This window comes from Sorex araneus, chromosome X (genome assembly GCF_027595985.1).
Source record: "Sorex araneus isolate mSorAra2 chromosome X, mSorAra2.pri, whole genome shotgun sequence".
NCBI classification, from domain to species: Eukaryota; Metazoa; Chordata; class Mammalia; order Eulipotyphla; family Soricidae; genus Sorex; species Sorex araneus.
In genome coordinates this window covers 140,007,922-140,035,068 of record NC_073313.1, presented here as the reverse complement: position 1 = coordinate 140,035,068, position 27,147 = coordinate 140,007,922, and the positions used below count along the sequence as shown (strand labels likewise).

The 27,147-nt window shown below is 43.5% G+C and overlaps 1 protein-coding gene and 1 pseudogene across 1 annotated transcript in view; both read left to right on the top strand.

The window, feature by feature from the left end:
• The window catches only part of NHSL2 (NHS like 2), a 314,090-nt gene extending 293,084 nt beyond the window's left edge, over window positions 1–21,006 (top strand). The window contains exons 2-4 of the mRNA XM_055121155.1: window positions 3,774–6,098; window positions 7,782–7,914; window positions 8,700–21,006. Of these exons, the coding sequence (XP_054977130.1) occupies window positions 3,774–6,098; window positions 7,782–7,914; window positions 8,700–9,021 (2,780 nt within the window). The 3' untranslated portion in view covers window positions 9,022–21,006. The remainder of the gene's footprint in view (window positions 1–3,773; window positions 6,099–7,781; window positions 7,915–8,699) is intronic.
• Window positions 21,007–25,272: 4,266 nt separating this feature from the next.
• LOC129400180 (small Cajal body-specific RNA 11) lies at window positions 25,273–25,358 on the top strand (annotated as a pseudogene).
• The last annotated feature ends 1,789 nt before the right edge of the window (window positions 25,359–27,147 follow it).

The following is a 27,147-nucleotide window of genomic DNA, read 5'->3' as shown; positions in this document are numbered from 1 at the left end:
TTTGCTTCCCTCCATGCCAACTACAGACCATCTTCTTCCAAATGCACTGGGGTGCTGAGGGAGGGAGAGTGATTTTCTTTGCTGCTGGTTCATTTGTGCTGTCGAGGTCATGGCTTTCACTGGGGAATGGAGGCCTGCTGTTCCTTCACTCGCTACTGGCATTGCTCCCGTGACTGAGGTGATTTGATAGCAAAGAAAATCCTCTTCATAAGAACAGCCAAAGCTTTACCAATTTATCTGCTCTTTGGGGCATCAATGGATGCAAAGTTTATGAGTTCTGTTTTGTTAGGGGAAATAAAATTCTAGCTTCCAGAAGGCAGACTTACTTTACACAGAAGTTTAAGGGGCATGTGTTTGGGCTCAGAGGGTGGAAAAAAGGAAGATTCTGTGCCTATCCAGGGCACAGAATCAAGGATTAGTTGTATACTTTAAGTAAATGCGTTTTTAGTGAGGTGGCCTCCTCAACATTGGTGACCTGTGTTTAAGAAGGGAAGTAATGAAGAGGGTTTAAGGCCAAAAGGCCAAAGACAAAAAAGAAACTCAATGTTATCTTGAGAAGGGGCCGAGGTGGGGGGATGATGTATATAGTCCAGCTGATGGTGACTTTGGGATCATACAGCACCCTAGACCACACACATTACTTAATCATGCTCTATACCCTATGAGGTCTAAATGGAAGAGGAGGAGGGTGCAGTATTTCTGGAGAAGTTAGGACCATGAACTGATACAATCAAGGCCTTCTAAGCTAAAGGGAGCATAGGTACCCTGTGAGTCAGCACTGGCCTTTGTTGTGCTGGGAAAAGGTGAGGAAGATGATGAGGCAGTTGTGGCTCCCATGGTGATGATTGCTGGGTTTGGAGGTCATCCACTGCCACTGACACCATGTCAGGGAAGAGAAGCCATACTTGGGATGAGGTACTAGGAAGAGTGAGGGCCCAGAGGTGTCTCACAAAGTGATGGTGGGTGCATTATTTCTAAACTCTCTCCATCTCAGTGAAACTTGCCCTGGGGTTAGCCCAGGGAACCATTTGCTGGAAAGTTGGGGCATTGAGACGGGGTGTCCACATGGGATACCTATGGAGCTGTGGGGCTGAGACAGGAGGGTGTGGTTATCTTCAAAGGGGACATACCTCACCCTCACTGCACTGCCTCACCCTACCGCTGCCTCCATTGTCAAACAAGCAAGGACTAAGGATTATTTTTAGGGGAAATAGATCTTGGTCAGAACACAGGGAGGGATGTGGCCTTAAGTAGTTTAGAACATACCAAGCATGCATGAGGCTCCAAGTTGGAGCCTCATGCCCAGTACCACATAGGCTCCCAGGAAAGCTAGTTAGGCCCCCTACGATAACAACAAAAGTAAAATAAATAAATAAATAAATAAATAAATAAATAGAAACCTGATCAACATACAGTAGTGGACTTAAATGAAACATGACCAAGTACATTGAGGACAGATGATCAGGCTGCTTCCTGGATAGTCGGTGGCCAGGGATAAGACAGTTTCTCAGAGACACTGTCATCACTGTTGCCCTTGCAGGCTTAAAGAAAAGGTTACAATCTAGCCCCGTCTGTCTCTAGTTCTAGTTGTCTCTACATCAGTGATTGGCACCCCTTGGTGTCCCTCTAAATCATCACCAGGGAGTTTAAGAAAACTACTCCCACCTGAGCTCTACTCCCAGAGATTTCAATGCTCTAAGTGTGGGGTCCTAGTACTGAAGTTTCAAAAGCTGATCAGTTTATCTCAGAATGTAGCCAGACTTGCAAATATGGCTGACACTTGAAACTCACAAGTGCCCCTAGCTTGTGAGCTCTAACATGTATGTCTGGTAGAGATGGGGGCCTGAGGCCAAGTTGGAGAGAGATGGGGGAAAGGCTACCTGCCATGCTACTCTTTATACTCATTGCTATTGCCATCATCCCTTTGCTCAGCCTCCAATCCAATTTTTAGTATACGCTCAACATCAACCAGGATGCACCCAAGTGTTTTTATTTTGGCTACAGGGCAGCAGTTTGATAAACATGCAAGTTTGCGACACTCGTTGTTTAACACAGAAACAGCTGTGAACCCCAAATCTACTCTGAGACGGAGGCGGACCATTATTGGATTCTCTAACTTTGCTCAGCGAGACCAAGGTGACCCTACCACAACGGATCCCCAGACTCTTCCCTCTTACTCCCCTCAATCCCACCTCCCAGATGGGAATGGGGTGCCAGGGAAAAGGAATAATTTGGGAGGGGGTGGTGCGTTGGCATCCTTAAGAAGTCAATGTGGTCATTAAAGATAACCAGAAACCTTTTGTCAAAGTCAGCAACAAAACGCAGAGAACTGCTCTCCCGGACTGAAAAATCCATTATGTAATTATTTCCCACTACAGAAGGAATATGATTATATCGAATGTAGGCAAATAGATGGGGGGGGGGCGGGGAGAGTCATTGCTAAAAGTGCCATGCACTATTACCACCATCTAGAGAACACAGACCAAGAAGTGGAGGTTAGTAGGGTGGCCTCCCCAGTTACTAACAATGAAGCCTTAGTTAAGTTATAGCCCCTCTAAGACTCAGCTAACTCAGTGGACTTGTAAGGATTAGATTTAATGTATATAATTTGCTTACCACGTACCTGGTACATTGTAGGAATTTGACAGATGGTGTCTGTTATTATAAAAAGTCATCATAATAGTAATAAAAGTGTAATAATCGTTGTATCTTTAAGAAAATCTTTGGGTAGGATACATGTTACTGTGGTATGTTTATATGGTTTTTTTCTTTTAAGAGGAAAATATATAAATTGGGGTCAGAGCAATAGTACAGCGAGTAGGGTATTTGCCTTGCATGAGGCCAACCTGGATTCGATCCCCGGCATCTCATTGTCCCCCAGCACCGCCAGGAATAATTCCTTAGTACAGAGCCAGGAGTAACCCCTTAGCATCTCCGGGTGTGACCCAAAGAGCAAAGAAAGAAAGAAAGAAAGAAAGAAAGAAAGAAAGAAAGAAAGAAAGAAAGAAAGAAAGAAAGAAAGAAAGAAAGAAAGAAAGAAAGAAAGAAAGAAAGAAAGAAAGAAAGAAAAGAAAATATATGAATCAAGAATAATTATTTTCTTGTGTTTGTCCTTCTTTTTTTGTCCTTCTTCTTCTGGTAGGGCATTGGTCTTAGTTTCAAGTCTTGGCCTGTTTAAAATCCTATCAAATTTTCTTAGATTTTTAAGCATGAAAATAAGCAATGGCACAAATATTTAAAAAAGAATAATTTTTAATCATTTGGGATTTTGAACATCTGAATGATCACCTCACATCTCTAAGTTATCTGAACTCTCTTATGTTGCAAAGCTTAAAGTGACAAGTGACAAAATGAAATCAGACTTTGAACTTCCCAACTGTGGCATACTTCAGATTCAGTGCTTTTGCTGAAAGCCATGTAGTGCTGTCCTTTCTCATAAGGGGTGAAGGTTGAGATCTGTGATCATTTCATAAGCCTGGAGTGAAAGCAGGGAAAAACCCCAAAGCGGTTCCACATGCCACTTCAGTTCCGCCAGAAAATTATCAGAGCTGGAAAGTCTTCAGCAGCCACAGGGACAATTTCAGGGCACCCGGTGACTTACTGTGTGGTGAAAGGCAAGGGCTCAACTCCCCCAGCACCTTTATCCATAGAAAGGAAGAAACAAGGAATCCTGACCACGCTGTTGGCAATGCTTCTTGGCAACATTTGGTGTTCCTGTCTTGACTACTGCCAGTCTGGCCTTGTTACTAACATTTTGTATTTGTCTCTTCTAGGTCACAGTAACAGCTCAGCAGGTAGTGTGGCCCACTATACCAGCTCAAACATCAGGCCTAGTCATTCAGTTCCAGAAGGTGTTCATGGAAGAGTTGCAGTTGGTCAGGAAGCTAGATTCCCAAATCTCACCTTGCCAGCACTGAGAAATCCTAGTGATCCAGAAGCTCCTCTCCAAGCCCCTTGTGGGACAAACCCTCCCAGCATGGAAAGCGCGGGAATGGTGTACAGCATACCTAGTTCTTGCAACGGACCAACCGAATCAACATTCTCCAATACATGGAAGGGAGATGCTTTTACCTATATGACACCAAGTGCCACCAGCCAGAACAATCAAGTTACTGAAAATGGGGGAAATCCTTCCTCTGGAAATTCTTGGGTCTCTTTGCACACGCTGCCTCCTCTAACTCCAAAGGAGCCTGCCACCCTCGTTGCCACTCATGATAACCTCGCCGGAGGTAGTGGGTTATCTAGCTCCTCTGAGCACCCTCCTCAGCGAAGACAAGCTTTGGAACGACCCCCGAAGCCTGGCCTTCTGACAGGTGGTACTTCAAGGCTGGAAACGGGCCCAGGTGGGGCTAGCAGGTTCCGGGAACGGTCACTGTCTGTGCCCACAGACTCGGGCACCACAGATGTGGACTGTGATGAAGATCAGAAGACCAGTGAAGCGTGTATCCTGCCTTCTGCCAGCACAGGTTCGGAGGGCAGTAAGAGTGCTGATAACATTACCTCCCTTAGTGCACAACAGGAAGCCCAGCATCGAAGACAGAGATCCAAAAGTATCTCACTCAAGAAGGCCAAAAAGAAGCCCTCTCCACCAACACGTAGTGTCTCACTGGTCAAAGATGAACCTGTCCTCTTGCCAGAAGGTGAGTCATCAGTTGTCAAGGACCAGAGACCAAGGAGCCTTTGCCTCTCCTTAGAACACCAAGGCCGTCACTCATCACATCCAGATGCTCAAGGTTATTCAGCTGTGCCCACCTTCAAAGATACAGAAGGTACACATTTCTCTCACCACTGGTATCTCACTGACTGGAAGTCTGGTGACACCTACCAGTCCTTGTCCAGTTCTAGCACTGCCACTGGCACCACAGTCATTGAGTGCACCCAGGTTCAGGGCAGCTCGGAGTCTCTGGCCTCCCCTTCCACTTCCAGAGCCACAACACCTTCCCAAATCTCCATCGAGGTAGAAGCCAGGGAGGTGTCCTCTCCAGGAAAGCCTACTGGGCTGATGTCACCCTCCAGTGGATACTCTAGTCAGTCTGAGACACCAACACCCACTGTTTCCATGGCCTTGACTCTTGGCCACTTGCCTCCTGCAAGTAGCAATGTCCGGGTGCGTCCAATTGTACCTGAAAGGAAGTCCTCACTTCCCCCAACATCGCCAGTGGAGAAATTGTCCAAGTCGAGGCTATCATTTGACCTACCATTGACCTCTTCAGCCAACCTGGACCTGTCTGGAATGAGTATCTCCATCCGAAGCAAAACTAAGGTGAGCCGACATCACTCAGAGACAAATTTGGGGGCCAAACTGGCCCAGAAAACAAGTCCCAACCAACCCATCATGCCCATGGTTACTCAGTCAGACCTCCGTTCTGTTCGCCTGAGGTCAGTCAGCAAATCGGAGCCAGAAGATGACATTGAGAGCCCTGACTATGCTGAGGAACCTGCAACAGAAGTCTTTACGTTGCCTGAGAGAAAACCAAAACCTCCCATAGCTGAGAAGCCCCTGCTGATCCGAAGGCCTCTGAGCTTGGTCCACAAGCCACCATCTCTCCCTGAAGGTTACCCACTAACTTCTCCTCCCTTGGCTATAACCCCTACGAGCTCAATTCAACATATAAGGCCGCTCCCTCAAGACATCTATATGGTGGTTCGGAAACCAAAGTCCCCTAGCATTCCTGAGGGTAAGAGTCCAGGGGAGTCAAGAGCATCCTCAGCCCAGGTGTTCACGCCTTTTGCCAGCTCAACTGGTGCTTTCTTCTCAGGAACGCAGCAACTTCCCCAAGGAAGTAGGGAGGATGAGGAGCCCAGAGTGAGAACCCTGCCTGAAAGAATTAACCTCCAGAGCCAGGAAGAAGCTGAGAAAAAGAAAAGCAAGATTCCACCTCCTGTCCCCAAAAAGCCCAGTGTGCTGTACCTGCCTCTCACTTCCCCTCCAGCACAAATGGAAGCCTACATGGTTGAGTCAAGGCTGCCTCTCAGCCCCATCATCACTCTGGATGAAGAGCCCAAGTGTCTACCCTCTGGCAACCACTTGCAATCCCCTCCTGCAAGGACAACTTCAACACCACAGGCTGATGATGAAAGGGATGCAAGCCCTCTCGGTAAATAAAACTGCCTGCTGGCTTTTTCTCTTAGGCATGGTTGAGGTGAGAGTAAGAGCAGAATACCAGAGCAAAAGCAAAGCAATTGCCCCCAAATAATGATCCTGTTCCAGGATGAGTCAGAAGTGGGCACCTCTTAAGGGCTTGTTTGGGTTACTCTAAAGAGGCCTCACTAACCTTGGGATCAGGACTCACTCAAAGCATGATTTATGCCACACAGTTCTTTTGAAGCAACCCCCCTTACCCCCAGGGTTAAGGTTATGAAATCAAACTTGTCCTAGGGTACTTAAAAACCCATCTTCCTGGTTAGGAATTCCTCCCTTTTCAACTACCAGCATTGAATTTAGTTTCATTACATGGGGTTCAGTGCCTTCATAGAATAAATTTAAGCACTGTGACAGGCTTCTGAAACAAGGGAATATTTAAACACCAGCAGCCTTTCTTAGTGCTTTCTAGATGAAAGGAAACTCACTTTTCTTAACTGGCTAAGACTAGCTCTTCCAGGAGACCGGAGTGATAGTACAGCGGGTAGGGCACTTGCCTTGCACACAGCCGACCAGGTTCAATCTCCGGCATCCCATGTGGTCCCCAGAACTCCACCAGGAGTGATCCCTGAGACAAGAGCTAGGAAGAAACCTTAAGAACAACTGGCTGTCCCCTACCCCACAAAAAAGACCAGCTCTTACTGGCATCATAAGACTAGACTGGATGGTATTTCATTTACCCTATCTCTTTATTTGGGCTGTAGTAAAATACACATGAGAGAAAACTTACCATCTTAACTGCATATAATGTCCAGTTTAGTAGTATTGCACACTTTCACATGGTTATGCAGCCACATCTATCTCCAGAATGCTTTTCATCTTACAAAGCTGAAGTTCATGCCCGTTAAACAAAAACTCCCCATCACTCCTGGCAACTACCCTTCTTTTTTCTGTTGCTATGGATTTTATTCTACTGAAGACTTCATGTAAGTGGACTCCTATGGTATTTGTCTTTTGGTCACTGGCTTATTTCACACAGTATGTCCTCAAGTATTGTGCATGAGTCTCATTCTTTTCTGACACTTAATATCAAATGGCAGAATCTTATGGCCTTTCTTAAGCTGATTCAATATCATTCTTCGTGACTAACATATGCAAACAAATTGAAGCCACAGGAAAATTTATAACCTGTTTTCTCAACCTCCACAGGCTCCCTCTGAGATTCGTATAGGTCACACTCAGGGAACTAGTGGACTTGCCTTGCACACACTTGACTGCGGTTCAATCCCCAGAATCACATATGGTCCCCTGCGCATTGCCAGGAGGGATCCTTGACTAAGAGCCAGGACTAAGCCCTAAACATAGCCAGGTGTGTACAGCACCACCACCCCACCAAAAAAGTAAAGAAGAAACATATAGATCCCACTCACGTTCCGGTTGATTCATGGCTTTAGATTATTCTCAGCGCCTTAGTTTTACAAATGGATACATTGAAAACACAAGAATGCCCAGCCGAACATAAGAGAAGAGGGACCCAGGCCAGTCATCTCCACTCACTCCACCATAGCCAAATCATGAAATGTCATGATTTTAATTATTGTGATTCTAATTATTGTGATTTATTTATTTATTTATTTATTTATTTATTGTGATTCTAATTATTCTGATCAAAGCCATTTCTTCTGGTTTTCATACCTAGGTAATTCTATGGAGTCAAGCTCGGAAGGAAAAAGTTTAATCAGTGATAAAACAGCCGAATGGATTGTGGAAGATGATGATGAGGTGTTTGTGGCTTCACGTACAACTGAAGATTTATTTACTGTGATACACAGGTATGGGCCTATTTCCTTAATTCCTACTGTAATTGCTTGCCTTTTATAATGAAAAATACCCTGCTACCTCCAAACAACCTTTAGAATTGAAACTGGATCCTAATTCAGATAAACACATATGTAAGCTCAGTCCAGGGCTTCACATCTCCAATTTACTGACATCTCTGAGTGAAGTGGAGGAGGGGCCGGAAGGGAGGACCAGGTGCCCAGTGAGAGGCCCCTTGTCTCCTAGCAACCGGGAGGCCTATTGCAGCTCCTTTTGCTCTCTTGAAGCTCTGTCTACAGTCAGAGACAATTAACCCTTCACAGAATTCCCTGTGTGAGAATATCTTATCAAGAAGCGAAGTGGGGCACTAGGGAGAATAACAATGCAGGAACTAAGAAAATGGAGGTCAGATGGGAGCCCAATTATTGGCAGGGGCACAGCGTAGGGGCTCAGTGACAAAGAAACGGCAAAGAGCCCTGTTATTGGAGCTGCAGCACCAGTTTCAAGCATGATCAGCTCCCAGACTGTCTTGATTTAAAAGCGTTGAGCTACTAGCCTTGACTCCTAAAATTCTGTCATAATCCCAGAACCTGAGCAGATCGAGCCTAAGATCAGTTGGGGGCACTGAAAAGTGTCTATATGGACAGGATGCCAGACAAGGGACTCTGAGGACTTAGGGGTGAAAGAGAAAGTTAGTGTGCAAGTGCTCCTACCACTTTACTGGCTCTCATCAACTTATATGAAGCCTTAATAAATGTCTGCCACCCGAGTTTGCTCAAAGCAAGTTTCTCTTACTTAGGTCCAAAAGGAAGTTGCTGGGCTGGAAGGAGCCCGGGGAGGCCTTTACTGGCAGCAAGCCAAGCTCCCACTCACCAATCAGGAACATAGAGGATGCACCCACCACTGAGCCGACGGCCTCTGCGGGGTCAAGCAGCGGTGCCAGCTTAGATGCTGGCAGAAATGACGATTTCAAGGCTTTGCTGCAGAAGAAGGGAAGCAAGACAACTCCAAGGTCTCGCCCCTCGGCAGCAGAACTGCTGAAGACCACTAATCCACTGGCTCGGCGAATTATTGCACAATTTTCAAAAGACTACAAAACCACGGATAACCCCAATACTTAAGCTCTCTGGGGTTCAGCAAGCAGGGTTTACTTACTAAACTTGGGTAGAGAAGGGAGATGAGAAAATGGTTTAAAAGAACTATGGAAATCACATGAAAGGCTACATTTCTTTTACATTAAGTTTTATTTGGACAGAGAAGGCCACCTCATCTAGTACTGAACTCACCAGGCACTTTAATCATCTTTAGACATTTGACATTTTCATATTTAGAGTCTTGCCATTGCTGACTACCATTTTCCTCCTCCTTTTCCTCCTCTCTGCCTCCTCCTCTTCCTCCTTCTTCTTCTGTGACTATTGCGACTTTTTCCTACTTCTTTGGCACCAGAGATCGCGAACTGCGGGTCTGCTAGGTTCAAACAGTAGAGCTGCAATGATTACAATGAACATATAGGGTACCTGGGAGTTGAACTCATGATCATATAGATTACAAGTACTCCAAACCCCTTAGCCCTACTCCCTATCCTCACCCCCCACCAGTGGTGTGCACTGAGAAGAAATTCTCAGATACAGCGCACATGTGATGTCTTTTCAGTGAGGCTGCTCCATACACTGAGGGGAGGAGTGTGAGAGCGTATTGGGGCTGCCAAACCTGGAAGGCCTAGGGTGCCCGTGCTGATTATTCACACTGCCAGTGGGACCTTGCTGGCCCTGTGAGGAGGGATAGAGAGACTTGGATGCCTCTTCAACAGCAATTTCAACTTCCTCATGGGAGTGGTTTGCCAGTGTGCACTTATTAAGGAGTGGAGTTTATTGGATGGCTTTTGTTATGAAAAAAAATGAGTGTAGTTCTGTCCTGAACTTCATGGGTTTTTTTGTTTTGTTTTGTTTTGTTTTGTTTTGTTTTGCATTTTGGGTCACACCCGGTGATGCACAGGGGTTACTCCTGGCTCTGCACTCAGGAATTACCCCTGGCGGTGCTCAGGGGACCATATGGGATGCTGGGATTCGAACCTGGGTTGGCCGCATGCAAGGCAAACGCCCTACCCGCTGTGCTATCACTCCAGCCCCTGAACTTCATGTGTCTTTTTCAGTTTGGTTATCTACACGGGCATCAGGGTGATGATATTCAAGAAATACCTAGGGATCCTTTCCCCCAACCCAGAGCTAGAAGAGGTGAGGACAATCATAGAAAGAGATTGCTTTAGATGAACCAAGCTCAGCCAACAAGCTAGGCAGCTGTTTACTCACGCAGAGGGTAACTCACAGCACATGTGCACTGAGATCCTTCAAGTGTAAACAACAGCTACTAGAATCTGTGGTCAGCTTATCTGCATTCTAAGGACTTGCTTTCATTTGCATATGACATCCATTACAGGAAGTATCATCATCAAAGGCCCAAGAAGGAAAGTAAGTGCAACTTGCCCACCACCATCCCATTTAGGTTGAGGCTTGTGGTTGGTTTGGTTAGATTTCAAGGAAGTCTTACTCAGTTCCAAAATGTATAGACTCCAGGGATACATCCCAAATCTAAAAGGCAGTCTTACAAGCTGTTACGGCTCATCACATTCAAATGGAACTACTTTTTGCCATTTAGGGTTGACCAACTTTCTATTAACCATGCTGAGGACAATGTACGAACTGAGGCTAATGGGATACTGACAGTCTCCAGAATAATCACTCCACTCCGAAGTTTCAAAAAACGAACTATTCTTGTCAGCTCAGTTTTGTTAAGTAAAGCAAGAGCAAGGATTCATTTGATTTTTATGTGATTTTATATGATTTTTATATGCTGGTTTCGGAGACATTGTGGGTACAGGAAACAAAGCATTGAACAAAGAAAACAATAATGGAGGAAAAGAAGAAAAATAATCACAAAACATTGTTGCTTGCTTCACTAAGAGGGTCCTCCAGTCCCTCCCAGCTTCACTCCCACATAAAAGAATTACAGCTAGAAAGTACCCATTCTTCTTGAAAGTATTTGATTTAAAAGCCCTAACCAAATTTCACAGGTTTTTCCTGAAATAAAATAGATTCATCCCTGGCCTTAAGTTATATGTGAATGTCACAGCTGGCTTCCCAGACTCAGAATTCCAAAAATTGGAAAACTTTTCTTGTGCAGGCAAACATAGGAATGTCCATACTTTTGCCATAACAAAAGAGAAACACTGCCAATGCTTTCTCTCTGGGAACCGTTGTGAACAGTTGAACTTTAAAGCCAAATGTGAGATTCACATATTTTAGGACTTGGTCCTTATGCTTATTTTTTTTAGAAACTTCTGGTTTCCTACGTCTAGTGGCTTGTTGCCTTTCCTCTTACCTTGCTATCTCTGGTGGCTTTCCCCAAAAATTCTAAGGCTAAACACCCAGGCACCTTTACCCTTTTCAATTACCTTGAGCCTTGTTTTCCTCTACAATATTCTTTGGGGTGGGAATGGGACGAGGAGATGCTCAGTAGGCAAGAGGACAACCCTGGTGATTTAGACAACTGAGCCAAGACAATTCAATGCTTAGACCCAGTTATGTGCTACTACTCAGGCCCAGCATGCTGAGAGCTATCAAGGACACCCCTCCAGTGCTCAGAGGTATGTGAGGGGAGGGTCATTAAGTTCCAGGAATAGAACTTGGGTCCTTAGGAATGCAAGGCATGTGCCCCTGATTTCCAAATTATCTCCTCCGTTTATTCAATGTTATGTATGCCTGGAATTTTGAGAACATCTTCTGTAGGATTACTATGGCCCTCAAATGCCCAGTGGTGTTCCCATTAGTACAGGGGGATTTGGGCCAGATACAGTGTGGTAAAAAGTAACACTGAGGACTGGAAATATTAGTTCAATATTTTTCAATGGGTCAGCTTTGTCACAAACAACCAAACCATAGGATTTCCATCAATCATGAAGAAACATAACACGGAATGTCTTTCCTACCCCTAATACTAAGCCTCTCATCTAGTCTTCTTTAGCATCACACCAACCCTCCCATCCAGGGCATTTACCACACTGTTTGCTGCCTTCTGTACTTAATCCACCATCTCCAGAAAAGATAGACTAAAAGTCCCTCTCAGGATGGTTTTCAGAGATGTACTACTGCCATTATCAATAGTATGAATACTAATTATGATTTCTGAATGTGGAACACAGAAAGGGGTTTGTGGGAAGTGAAGCTGACCTCCAGGAAATAAGTTTCCGATTCAAATGGTTTCTACCATCTCTTTTTCTCCATTCCAACATTTAGCATCAGATGGCTCTACTATCTGAGAGATAAATGACTTATCTAACCAGGAATAAAGAGAATCATTCCCAGGAGAGGAGGTTAATTGGTAGATAAGAGTACTTTGCACTTGCTGGCTATTTATTACACACTTGTGGTTCAAATGCTGAGGTAGGAAACAAGTAATTCAACCCAACAGGAAACTTTCCTATTGTCTCCTCTTCTTTGTCTCTTACTTGGGCCTCCCATCTGGCCCCAACATGCTCATCCATCCCAACTTTCATGAACTACATCCCTAAGCCAACAGTTCAACCCTTAAGGACACAAGACCACTGGTGCAAAATAGCTCATGTAATTGATCCATTGATCTGGAGACATTGCTATGAATATACAAAGACAGATAAAATTCTCCCAGGCTCTTCCAACAAGATTTTCCCTTAACATCCATTTTAATTCTCTGCGAAATCTAGATCCCTCTGTACCTATCAGTGTGAGAAGATCAATTACCTATTCCTGAAAAGATGAGTTTCCTGGTCAGAGATGTGTTCTGGCAGTACATCCTCCATTGTTGCCAAGCCTCTAATATAATGGTGAGCTTTCTCTTAAATAGGATTTGAAATGGCCAGAGTTAGAAAGAGGTGAGTTCGGTGCCAAGGGTGCAAAATTGAAGGAGGCACCCACTCTCAGGGCCTTGCAAGTGCCTTACCCTCGTTCTGGCCCTGTGATTTGCACTCTCTAAAGTAATACCAGTTTACCCTCTTCCTATGAACAAGTATAATTCTGATTTGGGAGTGGAGGTAGGTAACTCCCTATCTTTTTTGACAATGTTACCAAATGTTTTATTGCCACCTATTCTTCCCATTGCTATTAACCTTTGTTGCCTACACATTGGGGAATCCTCAATAATTTTTTCATGTTTTTCTCATGTGAGATGGGTAATGTGCCAATGTTACAAGGTTTTGAGGGAGGTGTGTGTTATGAAGCAATTTAGGAACCACTAAAAACCACTAAAAAATTCTAAGGAATCACTAACTAACCACTGAATGATCAAGGAATCTTTGTTTTATTAGAAAACACAGTTGTTATCTAAGTAAATTGTGCCAAGTTTCAGGTAGCACCCGTACCAGTAGGGAGGCCCTTTAGCAGAATGATGGCTATACAGAAGGTCTGTTGGTGTCTCCTTTCCTCTTCCCTCTCCATTCTCCCTGGACATTGTTTCACAGAATCAACTCTCCTGAGTGCCTCCTACTTTTCCTTCTCACAAAGAAAAGCATACTCTCAAAAATGAAAACCATTCCTTTGCTTTGAGATTAATATGGCTTAATGCTACCTCTTTTGAGGGCCACTTCCATTTTTATGGGGATCCTTAATCCAAAGGAATGAAGGTCTACCTGTAGAATTTTAGGTACCACCTAGTAGCAAAAATGTATTTTTCACCCTAGAAAGACCAAATACCCTGACAATGAACTCCAGAATATCGAAGCTATTTCTTGGAATCATTTCAACAAATTGTTAACGTCAATTAAAGTGTTCTGATATTCAGTGCTACTCAATATGGTTAGTACCAAGGGACCCTCAGAACTGGCTATTAAAAGGCAGTGAGGAGGCCTAGATAATTCATATGGTACATTAACATTTTCCACCAATGGAATTAAGACTACTTACATTTGAGTGAAAAAAAGACACGCAGGTTTAAAGAGTTTGTGAAAATATGTCCTGTTTGTGAAAGGTGAAATTGTTCAATGTTCAATCAATGTAGGTCCCCTGGTATTGATGGTGATGGTTCAACTCACAAGATGTACAACTTGACTGAACACAAGCTTCTGCTCCCTGCTCCCCTTCTCTGTGTTATGTGCTATCACTTCAGCTTGGTGTGAGAATGAGAGAGAGCTACACAGAGCAATTAGTCCCTCCAAAACCTTTGCAAGTGTTTCAGCTCAGAAGGGATTCAAACATTTGGGATTTCAAATGGCAAGAGAGTGAGAAAGAGGTTCAAAAGTCTGCCTCTGTCAAGGAGCGACAGAAATTGTAACGATTTCAACAATGATTTGAGATAAAGTTTTAGAATTCTCGGAAACAGATCCTTAGTGGCAAGTAGTTATAGATACATATTTGAAGCAATTGTAGTAAGTTTAGCAAAAAGAACTTTGCATAAGTAGGAGGTTGTCTGAAAGAGGTATGTATTTTTGTTCAGTCAAGCTCAAAGTTTAGGAAAGTGCTTCTCACAGTATGATAGCAGGACCACCAGCAGCAGCTTCCGCCACAGCCCTGGAACCTGTGTGCGCGGGCGCACACTCGTGCATGTATTCCAATGATGTTACTCCTTCAAGCCCCTGAATCGCCTGCAGCAATGACTCCCCAACTGATTCCAACCTTTCCTTTCACTTCTGTTGGCCGTGAATGGAAAGTGATGAGTCTTTGGCCGAGTTCAATACAGTCTCATGTTGGTCAGATGTATATGTGCTTGATGTTAAGAAAGTATCAGATTGAAGCAACCTGCAAACACATATTTGTCTTAGTACATCATCTGGCCTGTGTTTGTCTTTAAAAAATTCAATCATGTGCACTCGTGCGATATTGCCAACTGCTAATAGCTGTATTTTCCCTGGGACTATTTTCAGGAGGGCTCCTGCAGAGGTAGATTTGATTATTAAATTTTGTCTTCATAGTAGAATTTGATAGCAACGAATCCACAAACAAAATATGAACTGGAACCACTGATTATTTCCTCTCAGCCTCCCTGTAATACAAGCTTTCTAGAAATGCATTCCTTGTATGGTCTTGAGCTTTTTTGAATGTCTAATTTTATAAAACATTATGCATGCAAACACAGCATTATGCTCATTGTACAAATCACTCCCAAATGCATTCCCTCCCCTACATGTATGATGGTTAAGAAATATCAATATGTATGTTCTTATCTTTCCTGCTAAATTGTAAATTACAAATCTTTTTATTAATTTTTAAATGAGATATATTTACTCTGGTTAGCAGTTAAAATTTTATTCTTTTTATTATATTTCTTTCCTACCTTTTTCTACTGACTCCAAGCTTACTTTGGAGAATATTTCTTATTTCAGGATTGTTGTACTATTGTATTTCTATATTTATCTATAGTCATGGGATGTCAGAGACTAAAGGGTCAACTTTATTTACAGATGAGGAACTGAGGCCCAGACAGATCAAAAATCTTATGTAGTTCATGCAGTAGTAGGAACTGCCTGGGTCCCAGATCTCCTGCCTTGGGGCCAGTGGGTTTTGTTTTGTTTTGTTTTCATTTAAAGCAACATTTATAGAAGACTTACAGAAATATCCAAAACGGAATATCCCAGGTACTTCAGTGAACAACTATATATGCTTTACAGAAAAGTGCTCAAGGGTACTTTCATTCTATGGATTTGTGGAAAGACAAATCTAATTTTAGGTTTAGGAATGCTCATTTCTCCAGAGCTAGAAAGATAGTACAGCAGGTAAGGCACTTGCCTTGCACACAGGTGACTCAGGTTCAACTCTTGGAACCCCAAATGTATGGTGTCCTGGGCCTGCCAGGAATGATCCCTGAGGGAAGAACCTGGAATAAGCCCTGAGTACCGCCGGGTATGACCCCAAAACAAGAAAAATGTTTATTTCTCTCCAAATACCATATACTATATACACCATGATTTGTGGAACAAATCTTTCCCCTAAAATTGTGTGGGGGAAATTGATTTTATGCCCGGGGAGATGGTTCAAAGGGCTAAAGCTTATTATGATTTGTATGTAGTTCCTGGTTTGATCCCCAGCACCACACGGTCTCCAATAACCACCAAGAGTGATGTCAAGCACTACGCCAGGAATGGACCCTGAGCACCACCAAATGCGGCCCCACACCCCCCAAAAAGATTTTTATAGATAAAACTCCATTTATTGGTAGATTAGTTTCCTATGTAAAAAAATCTTTTGGTTTCTTCTTTTGAAAAACTAAGAGTCCTCTTGTCCATGTTACTTGTCCATGTCTATTTTTTAGTGAGAACTTTTATAATTGGTGTTATTCAAGTAGGGCAAGATAAGGCTGGAGAGATATAGTACAGCAGGTAGAGTGCTTGCCTTGCACATGGCTGGCCTGGATTTAATCCTTGGCATCCCCAAGCACTGCCAGGAGAAATTCTTGAGTGCAGAGCCAGGAGTAACCCTTGAACATCACCAGATGTGGCTGCCGCCCCCACCACCAAAATAAGCAAGGCAAACCAAAAGAGCCTTTCCTAGAGCTTACTTTATTTGCCCTTTGTAAATTTTCTAAGATATTTCAGACTGTTAGATACTTATGACATACAGAGTTGTGTTCTACAAACTTCACCTGGCTTGATATATTGTCAATCCCTGGGCTCAAATTCCATCTCCTTAATAAACAATAACCAAAACCCCTAATTAGTACTGAACTCTGCATGCTGTCTCCTTTCCAGAATATTCTTTGCCTAATATTCCTTAGTGTAACTCTCTCCTTAGCTATTATTGGGCTTTCTTCCATAATTTGTGCATACCTCAGTATTTTGTGGAGCTGCTAGCAGTGCCTTGTTAGGACTATGGAGTGGTGGTATTTCAATCATTTCCATCATTCTGTTGTTTCTCCTGAACTTCTGGTCTCCCTTTTCAGAAACACTCAGACATCGGTGGAATTTCATCATCCTCTGGATCAGGGGTTGACAATATTTTTCTGTAAAGGACAGGTAGTAACTACTTTAAGCTTTGAGGTCTACATATGATTTCTGTAGCATACTCTTCTTTTGTTGTTGTTTGTTCTACACTCCTTTAAAATGTAAAAAAATAATAATAATAAATCTTAGCTCGGATTATACAAGCCACAAACTGGATTTTTCCAACTAGTGATGGTTTGCTGACCTGACCCACTGACTACTTTGTTTCTGTGACCTGCTCCATGTAATAACTAGTTGAGTGCAGGATGGTGTGATTCCCTGCCTTCCCAACCCAGTTTGCACAGAGGTAGGTGGAAATGGGATGCCGATGCCACCCGTTATCCTTCAATGAGATATCCTTGCTGAACACTCCTCTCTGCTTCTCCCTTCCCTCCTTTCTGCCTCTTCTCTCTCTCCTCTCATTCTTCATCTCTCTCTCCCTCTGCCTCTCATGTCTTTTGCTTCTTCTTCTTGCTTTGCTGTATGGACTAGAACTCACAGTGATATGCTGAATAAGAAAGATGAATGTAGATTGTCTTATTACTGAAAGAATTTCATTTTTCTTCACTTAACATGATGTAAGAGTATTTCTGAAGTGCTCTACTATAAAAATTTCAAGAAAATTTCCCTGTATTCCTGGTACACTGAGATTTTTTTTTAACATCATGACAGTGTGAGATTTTGCCAAATGCTTTTTCTGTCTTAAGTGATAGGACCAAGTTTTTCTTCTTTGGTCTGCTAATCAGGTAAATTATATTGATGGAGTTTTGAATGTTGGATCCGCTCTGCACACCTGGAATAAATAACACTTTGTCTATGTCACTAAAGTGAATTTGCTCAATTTTGAACTATTTGTATCAAAGTTTAGGAGATCCTTATATGTAGTTTTCTTCTTCTGTCCTCTCTCCCTCAGCTACCTCAGTTTTTTTTAAACTTATAAAAATTAAATCAATGTGAGATAGACCCTTATAAAGCTGTTTATGATCAGATTTGTCATACAGTATTTTAACACCCATCCCTCCACCAGTGTATTTTTTCAGAACCAGTGTCCCCAGCTTCCCTCCCATCATTTGCCACCCCCCGCCACCTGCCTTTATGGCAGGCACTTTTCTTTTCTCTCTATCTCTCTCACTCACTCTCTCGTTCTCTTTCTCTTCTTTCGTGTATTGTGGTTTGCAATATTGATACTGAAAGGTTATCGAGAATATCCCTTTACCTACTTTGAACCCTCAGATCTTGTCCAGCATGATCATTCCCAGCTATTATTATTATACCGATCTCTTCTCTATCTTACCTACCCTCAGTCCCACACACACTTGTTGTTAGATCCAACCATTGACCAGTCCTCCTAACTCCTGTTTTCCCTGGCCATGGATATTAGTCTTCTTGTTTCAGACCCTGTCCTAGTTTTTCAGTGTGCCTCTATTTCTTTGAATTGAGGTAAGCCTGAAAGGAAGAATGAATTGCCGAGTTCTCTTGTTTCTTTTGTCACATCATTACACTCCCAACCTGTGGCGGGGGGTGACTGCATTGCCTTATCTATCCAACCCACCCTACTCCATATTAGCATCATAAGTTTAGGGCTGACTCTAAAAAGTCTGAAGGCCCCAGCCTTGAGATTTCAGTAAAGTATACAGTCTGCTTAAAAGTCATCAGTTCTCTTGGTTCCAATGGCTGATTTTAAAGCCAAGGACATCATGTAGCCATTTTCTAATGCAGTTTGGACTTGTTTTAGACTCAGCCCGCACCATAAAACAAATGAGATCACTGTCACTGTCATCCCGTTGCTCATTGATTTGTTCGAGCAGGCACCAGTAACGTCTCTTATTGTGAGACTTATTGTTACTGTCTTTGGCATATCCAATACGCCATGGGCAGCTTGCCAGGCTCTGCCATGCGGGCTCGATACTCTCGGTAGCTTGCTGGGCTCTCCAAGAGGGACGGGAGAATCGAACACGGGTTGGCTGCGTGAAAGGCTAATGCCCTACCACTGTGCTATCGCTCCAGCCCAAAACAAATGAGGTAAAGAAAGTATTCTTAGTCCGAAGTTTTCCCTGCCTATAATCCCCTGCTTCCTGGGCACCTGGGCCCCAGGATAGACTCCGTGGAATGCTTCATGCAGCACCACAGCCAACAGGCATTCAGCATATCACTGTCTCCTATTTTCTGAATCTCTAACGGTATTCCCTAAAGCTTCAAATCTGACTCCACCTCCCTCCCATCTCTATCCCTCATGAGACTGGGGGAGGGGGAAGTCTAATGCTCAGATTCTAAAGTACACATTTGTGCATATCAACATTTTGAGCTATAGGTGATTAAGAAGCAGTGCCTTTGTGTGTAAATTGTTTTCTCCACTTGGAGAGTGAGGGCCCCATTCAGTAACATTGCACAATTGAATGCACAGCACACTCAGTGTTCTCATTAGTTTTCTGGTTCAGGTCCAGGTCTGATCAGGTTGGCCAATGAGAAAGAAACAAATATCCATGCACCTGAGGCATTTCTTTATATATATATATGTATATATATATATATATATATCACTGTCATCACTGTCATCACTGTCATCCCATTGCTCATCGATTTGTTCAAGCGGGCACCAGTAACGTCTCTCATTGAGAGACTTTTTGTTACTGGTTTTGGCACATTCAATACGCACAGGTAGCTTGCCAGGCTCCGCCTCGCAGGCTCGATACTCTCGGTAGCTTGCCGGGCTCTCCAAGATGGGTGGAGGAACCGAACTCCGGTCGGCCGCGTGAAAGGCGAAAGCCCAACCACTGTGCTATTGCTCTCTATATATTTACTGCTATTTTTTATATTTAAATGAATCACCATGAGGTACAGTTACAGACCTACAAACTTATGTGCTTACATTTCAGTCATACAATGATCAAGTACCCATCCCTCCACTAGTGCCCATTCTCCACCACCAATGATCCCAGTATCCCTCCCACCACCCCCACCCCATTCCTCCAGCCCCACCCTGTCTCTGTGGTAGGACATTCCCTTTTTCTTTCTCTCTCCTTTTTGGTGTTGAGGTTTGCAATGTAGGTATTGAGTGGCCATCATGTTCAGACTATAATCTACTTTCAGCTCACATCTCCCATCCCAAGCTGGCCCACCTGAGGCATTCCTTTTCTTATCTTTTAACCCCTTCTTTTGACTGGCTTGAGCTGGGTTTTCCCAGGAAGCCATTTGAAGAAACCCCTCCTTGGCAATCCCAGACCGGCTGACATACAGAAAACAAGGAGTTGAGCTGGAAATGGCCTCTGCCCCTTGGATTTACCTCTCAAACTGCAGTTTCTATCTAAGAAATCACTTCCTCTGACCTTCAGTGTGTACTCTGTCATTTGAGCTCACCAATCTGCCCACTTACTAAGGTCTGAACTTTCAAAAGCAGAGAGAAGAAGGATTTTGAGGATATCCTTATTTAAAAGTATCTATGAAACAGTACCTTTCTGCCTCTTGTTTAGAATTCCCAGGTTTAGAAAGGGAACCAAGCTTATGCCTTGATATCTAAGGCAGCAAAAGTACTACACTCGCCAAAATTGTAAGGAGAGATGAGAACTGACTAATCGTATGCAGTCAGGAGAGAAACTGTGGTTAAACTGTTTCCCTTCAATGCTCACTGAGTGTCAGCCAGGTACTGAAGAAAATCCCAGCAAAAACTGGGACCAGAGAGACAGTACAATGCAGCCTTCCACATGGACAGTCAGAGTTCAATCACTAGCACTATATATAGTTCCCCAAGACCCACCAGGAATGATTCCTGAGCATATTCAGGAATAAGCTCTGAATATTGTCAAGTGTTACCCAAAAACAAAAAAAAAGAGAAAAGAAAAGGAAGGCAGGAAATTATACACGACTCTCCCAATCTAAAAGGCAGAGATAAGACATTTCCCCTGGTGATGTCAGTGTTCCAGAACTAAAAGAAAAACATCCAGAAGCAACAGAAAAAAAAAGGAAAGAGCATAATCTTGTAACTATTCCAATACAAAATAGAAGGATGCCCCTTGTGGGATGATGTTTTGATGTTTTTTTTTCATGACTTCTTTCTTTTTATTTTTTTTAAGTATTCCTTACTGACTTGCTACCAGCAATTGAACAGTACCCTTTATATAGATAGAGATGTTTGTGTCTTCTTAAAATAAACTGTTTTCTGTTCTAATTTATTGTTTTACCCTCTAGTTTTCATTGAAGCAGTGGGACTTTTATTCAGACAGGAAGCCAGTTGCATGTTCTACCAACCATACAAGTGGTATAGTTGTACATCCAGACACATAGGATTTGATTCTCACATGAGCCCAGAACAAATATGGGATGCAATGATTTTCAGAAATCTGGTCCACTGATCCATGAACTTAAAAAGCCTTACTAGCAGGCAGTCCATGTTCCAGGACTACATCTCAGGGATTTGACTTCAACTGCCCAAGTTGGTGACAAGGCTAAAGAAAAAATCAGCCACCAGACTCCCAATAGGAGGAGGTCGCATTAGCAGTGAAGCTCCTAGCAAGGCAGACCAGAGTTAGTCTTGCCTGGGAGCTAAAATCCCAGATGCGATAGGCCTCAGGTCACTTCCATCTCTCAGATATACAAGTTATGATTCTACCGTGCAGATGGTGACAGCTATTCAAGTGCCAACTCCCAACTCGAATGTGCTTTGCACCATGTTCCTCCCTGGCCCAGGCAGCCAGGACCCTCATGCCCCAGGTCCAGTTGCCAACTTCTGTTCCCTGACACTACCAGTTTGCTCTTCCGAAAAGGCGCAACAGGATCAGAGAGTGGCTCACAGGGTTGAGTGCATGCTTTGCATGTAAGAATCCTGGGTTCAATCTCAGCATCTCATGGTAGCCAGAGCACTGCCAGGAATGCTCCTCAAGTGCCAAGTAACAGCACTGCTGGGTATTGTCCCAAAACCCAAACTTAAAAAGAGAACACGAGAACTGAAAACAATCTGGAAACCTCTAAGAAAAAGGACTTCGCTCAGGTGGAAGGTATCCTTTGCAAGACAAGGATCAGAGAAGGAGGCTGGTTCTAAGTGGCTATAGGGCAATTTAAACCTTGGTGAAATTAAGTGGTCAGGGTCCAGTGTTGATCCAAGCAGAGCCAGACCCTGTTGTGCCACTACTCCATGAGCTGACAAAGCTTTTAGGGACTACAGAGACCAAATTCATAAAATCCATATCAGGCAGGTTCTGGTACATCCATTATGGAAGAGCAGGGACCCCTGTAAAATGTAGGTCATAAACAGGGGATCAGCAGGCTGAACTGAATTCACACACATTGTTGGAATGCACACAATGTTGCTTCTCATTTTGTTGCAGTACAATTCCACTAATGCACCAAATTTCCTAGCAGTCCTTGTTACACTGAAACTGACCAGCTCTGTTCATAGTATTATTAATAAAATTTTTATATAGGCACCATGATTTACAAACTATGTCCATAGTAGAGTTTCAAGTAATGTTCCAACACCAAGTTCCCTACCAGTGTCAAATTTCCTCCACCAAAGTCCCCCGGCCATAGTCTCCCACGCCTACCTCTTTAACAGGTATATTTTAAATTTTGATTTGTGGCTAGATTCACAAGGAAAAAAGGAAAAATGTTCAAAATTGTTCCATCTATTATCTGCCATGCCCCTGAAGGCATTTGAGCTGATGTCCCCTACTATAGAGATGCAGATTGGGTTCCCTGGGGATCAGACTCTGATATGAGCCCAATGAGCAAAGTGTTTCATAGGGAATATCTCAGGGACTGACAGCCATGGGAGAGGAAAGAAGTAAAATGACATCACCAGGAGAAAATGGCAGCAATGAAGACCCCACCAAATCTTGTCCAACTCCTCCAGCCCTGAAACTAAAATGTTGTCTTGTGTTGAACACAACACAGGGCATGAACACCTGCCTTCATCATTACTTACATGCTTACCTCCCCGCCACACACACACACACAAGGGCCTGGCCTGGCTGGGAAGACATTTTTACAGATGACATGATCCACATCCACATTTTGGTAACTAAAATTTCTAGAGATTCTTAGCAAAGAATTATAATAGATTAATCTCAGGTGTCAGCCTGATAGTCTGAAGCCATAGCAGTGTGCCTTGGTTAAAGTTTGAAATAAGAATGAAGAATTTCATGGAAAATGTGGGAAATTTTACTGACTATTGTTAGAGAGTCTCTTGCCCGCACGCCTGGCTATCTTCCCTGGGGCCCCTCGGAGGGGATTGGCTCCAGCTTCCCTCCCCACCCCGAGCAGAGCTCCCGGCGGCCGAAGACCACCGGAACCTAGCTACAGCCATGCCCGAGGCCCCTCTCCACGCGTTTGGACAGGCCTCACGCATGAAGGTACCGGCAGAGGAACCCAGGTGTGTGTAATTCCATCAACGACCAATATCCAGAGACTTAAAAGCAAGCTCCCAGAAGATATCTTGTAGCCTATTTCTCCCTCTGGGAGAAACGGGCAAGCTTCTGAGAGTTTCCTGCCCACGTGGGACAGCCTTGCAAACTTCCCATGGTGTATTCATATGCTAAATCCAGTAACAAGCTGGATCTCATTCCCTTGACCCTGAAAGAGTCTCCAGTGTGACATCGTTGGGATGGCCAAGTCGAGATAGACTTCTAAGATCTCAGGGAAAGGACGAAATGAGAGGTTACTGAGCCCGCTCGAGAAATCGATGATTAACGGGGATTTTATGATTCGTGATTCATGATGATCCACACAGGAATCGAGAGTTAAAGAAGGGTTCATCCTTAGATACACAAAAGAATCTTAGAACCGAGCAGCTCGCTGCAAAGATGCCTCCAAACTTTGCACCAGGCTGAGTTCACTGGACTACTCCAGACAGGAGCAGGTGCTGTCCCTCTGCCTGCCCCCTAGGAATCCCGGTGTCCGCCATCTTCCAGAACCCAATGAGAAGCCCAGGTATGCAGGAGCAGTAACGACATCTTATGCTATTCATAACAAACAATAAAAAATAAATTGTCTAGCATTGCCTTTTCGGCAGGTTTGAGTGGTGGCAGGAAAATTCCAAATGATAATGGTGGAACTCATGTCGAAATACTGAATATAATCAAAGTAGGGACAGAGTATTGTGGAAATTGTCTGCCACACAGGCAGGGGAAGGGATGGGATGGTGTGGGGGGCGGATACTGGGGACTTTGGTGGTGGAAAATGTGCACTGGTGAAGGGATGGGTGTTTGATCATTGTATGACTAAAACTCAAACTGAAAGCTTTGTAACTGTATCTCATAGGGATTCAATAAAAATAATTAACTAATTAATTAATTAATTAATTAAAAGTAGAAAAACATTTTTAAAAAAGGAAGGGTCCATCCTTGAACAGGGATCCAGGTGGCATAGCTCTGTGTCCATCACAGATACTGCTTCCCAGGAATACAGGAACCCTAATTCTACCCATCTTTTAGTAGATCTACCCAATTCCTTGCCTCACACAGAATACCATTCATTTGGCTATGTACATGTGAACTGTAGTCACCGTCTCTGAATATGTGCCAATAGTCTTCATTGGCCTTTGAGTTTCCCAAGCCTCATTAGTGCCAGGGAACAAACCCTTTTCAAAAGCAAATGAGTACATAAGTCCATTTTAATCCATTTTATACCAGAAATAGAATGATGCTGGCATTATCAACCACCTACAGTGGGCCAAACACTGTGGACACACATCTTTCATTCACCCGTTCAGCTCCATGCCACACAGGGTGCTAGGTGCTGAAGCTCGAGTGGTGACAGACACAAACACCAAATTCGTCCTCATGGAGCTTTTCGCTCCAGTGGAGACATTGCTAAAACTAGTTTGCCTGGCAACCCTGGAGATCAGGCCAGTGGGCCTAATGTTCCTATTATTAGTCACTGGCAGAGATATGAATTCTGATTGCACAATCAGCTCTCTAATATTCATTCTTCCAACTTTCAGTCTCCTCAGACTCAAAACCCTCCACGCATCCCTCCTCCCCGCAATTTCTTCAGATAACTTTGTCTCTTTAGTTCCTTGCCTTCCTAACAACATATCCACAATCAAACCTCTATGTGCACGTTTCTTTGTCTCCTCTCTACATTGTACCTCCAACCTATCCCTTTCAATGAACATTTATTAAATACTCAAATGAAAACCTGTTCTGTGCTAAGTATGGTGCTAGGAGCAGGGCATATAACATTAAGAATATAGTTAAGGGGCTGGAGCGATAGCACAGCGGGGAGGGCGTTTGCCTTGCCCGTGGTTGACCCCGGTTCGATTCCCAGCATCCCATAGGGTCCCCTGAGCACTGCCAGGAGTGATTCCTGAGTGCAGAGCCAGGAGTAACCCCTGAGCATTGCTGGGTGTGATCTAAAAAAGCAAAAAAAAAAGAATATAGTCAAGGGTTATCTCTTTAGAAAGGTTCTTACATTGGAGTGTGAAAGATAGCAATCCCATGAGTTCTTCAGGACACACAGCCATCTCCCTCTCTAGCAGGGCCGTCGTAAGCAAAAAGCTGGCTCTTAAAGGCACAAGAAGACAATTTCTTTTTTAAAGATAGCACCATTAAAGGGGCTGTAGCAATAGCACAGCGGGTAGGGTGTTTGCCTTGCACACGGCCGATCCGGGTTTGATTCTCAGCATCCCACATGGTCCCCTGAGCACCACCAGGAGTAACTCCTGAATGCAGAGCCAGGAGTAACCCCTGTGCATTGCTGGGTGTGACCCAAAAAGCAAAATATATATATACTTATATATATATAATATAGATATATAGATATATATCTCACCAGTGTCATTGTCATCCCGTAGCTCACCGATTTGCTCGAGCAGGCACCAGTAACGTCTCCATTTTGAGACTTGTGGTTACTGTTTTTGGCATATCAAATACACCACGGGTAGCTTGCCGGGCTCTCCGAGAGGGGCGGAGGAATCAAACTCGGGTTGGCCACGTGTAAGGCGAACGCCTTACCACTATGCTATTGCTACAGCCCATATCACCACTAAAGAAATGAAAATAATTTTAAATTGTGGAGAGAATATAATGGTGTGCTAAAATAAAAAGTATCAATGGAGAAATATTTTAGAAAAGGTGATCAGGAAAGGCATTTAAGTGACCTTTAAGCTGAGGGAAGTAAGGTGTTTTTAACTAAGTTTCAGACTCTTATTCATTAGTTATAAGTATAGAAATATCAAGTAGACAGCAGGTTATATGTCCACCACACTTAGAAGAGAAGTTGGGCCTAGAGATATAGTTGGGAAACTATATGCATAATTATGTATTTAATGCTATGCGCAAAGTCCTCTAGAAAGAGTGTATAGATAGAGGAGAAAATTGAAACAGGGTTTTGGAGCCTTCCAACATTTGGAACTGGATGAAAAAAAATGAGGGTCAGCAAAGAAAACTGAGACAGAGAAAAATGATAAAACCCAAAGAATGTGGTGTCCTGAAAGCCAAACTATGAAATTGCACAGGAAGAAGTGCACAATTGAATTAAGAGATCTGGTTACATGAGAATGGAAATGTGACCAATGAGTGTATTAGCTAGATGGGAAGAGATGTTTCAAAAGACCTTCAAAATGGAAGCTCAACAGAAGTCAGTTGGAGTACAGTGGGTAGGTCGAACTGTACTTGCACACATCTGACCCAGGTTTGATCCCCAGAGCCCCATCTGGTCCCATGAAACCTGGCAGGAAGGTTCCTGAGTGCAGAGCCAGTAATAAGCCCTGAGCACTGCCGAGTGTGATTCCCCCCCCCCACAAAAAAAGTAGTCATTTGGCTAGAGAATGGAAAGAGGGAGGTGAGAGAATGACTGCAGATAAATCATCCAGGAGTTTGGCTGTGAAGAAAACCAAACAAAAGCATTTGCTATGAAGAAAAGCATTAACTAACTGGTGGGGAGAAAAGACCTGGGAGAAGATTTTTAGGATGGGAGACCTGGGCACTTGTTTCTGTGCATGATGGAAATAGTCCAGTAGGAAAGTAATGCTAATGAAGCAGAAGCCCTTGAAAAGGAAAGAGTGAATAATATCCTAAACACAGTAGGAAGGGTTGACTTTTTTATAGGAATCAAGACAGTTCTCCCATAGTAAAAGGAAAGAAAGAGCATTAGGGCACAGACACAAGGATACAAACTGGTGCAGATGGAGCAGCTAAGATGGTGTGGCTAAATTACATGGGTCATCTCTCTGGAAATGACAATGTTCCTAGATTTTTTTTTTCTCCTAACTCCTTCAGATTGAAATGGCAATATGTCCATCTTGAAAATAACTTACTCTGGACTCCATATAACATCCCAGCTACCATCCTATGCTTCATCTCCTTTCTTTAAA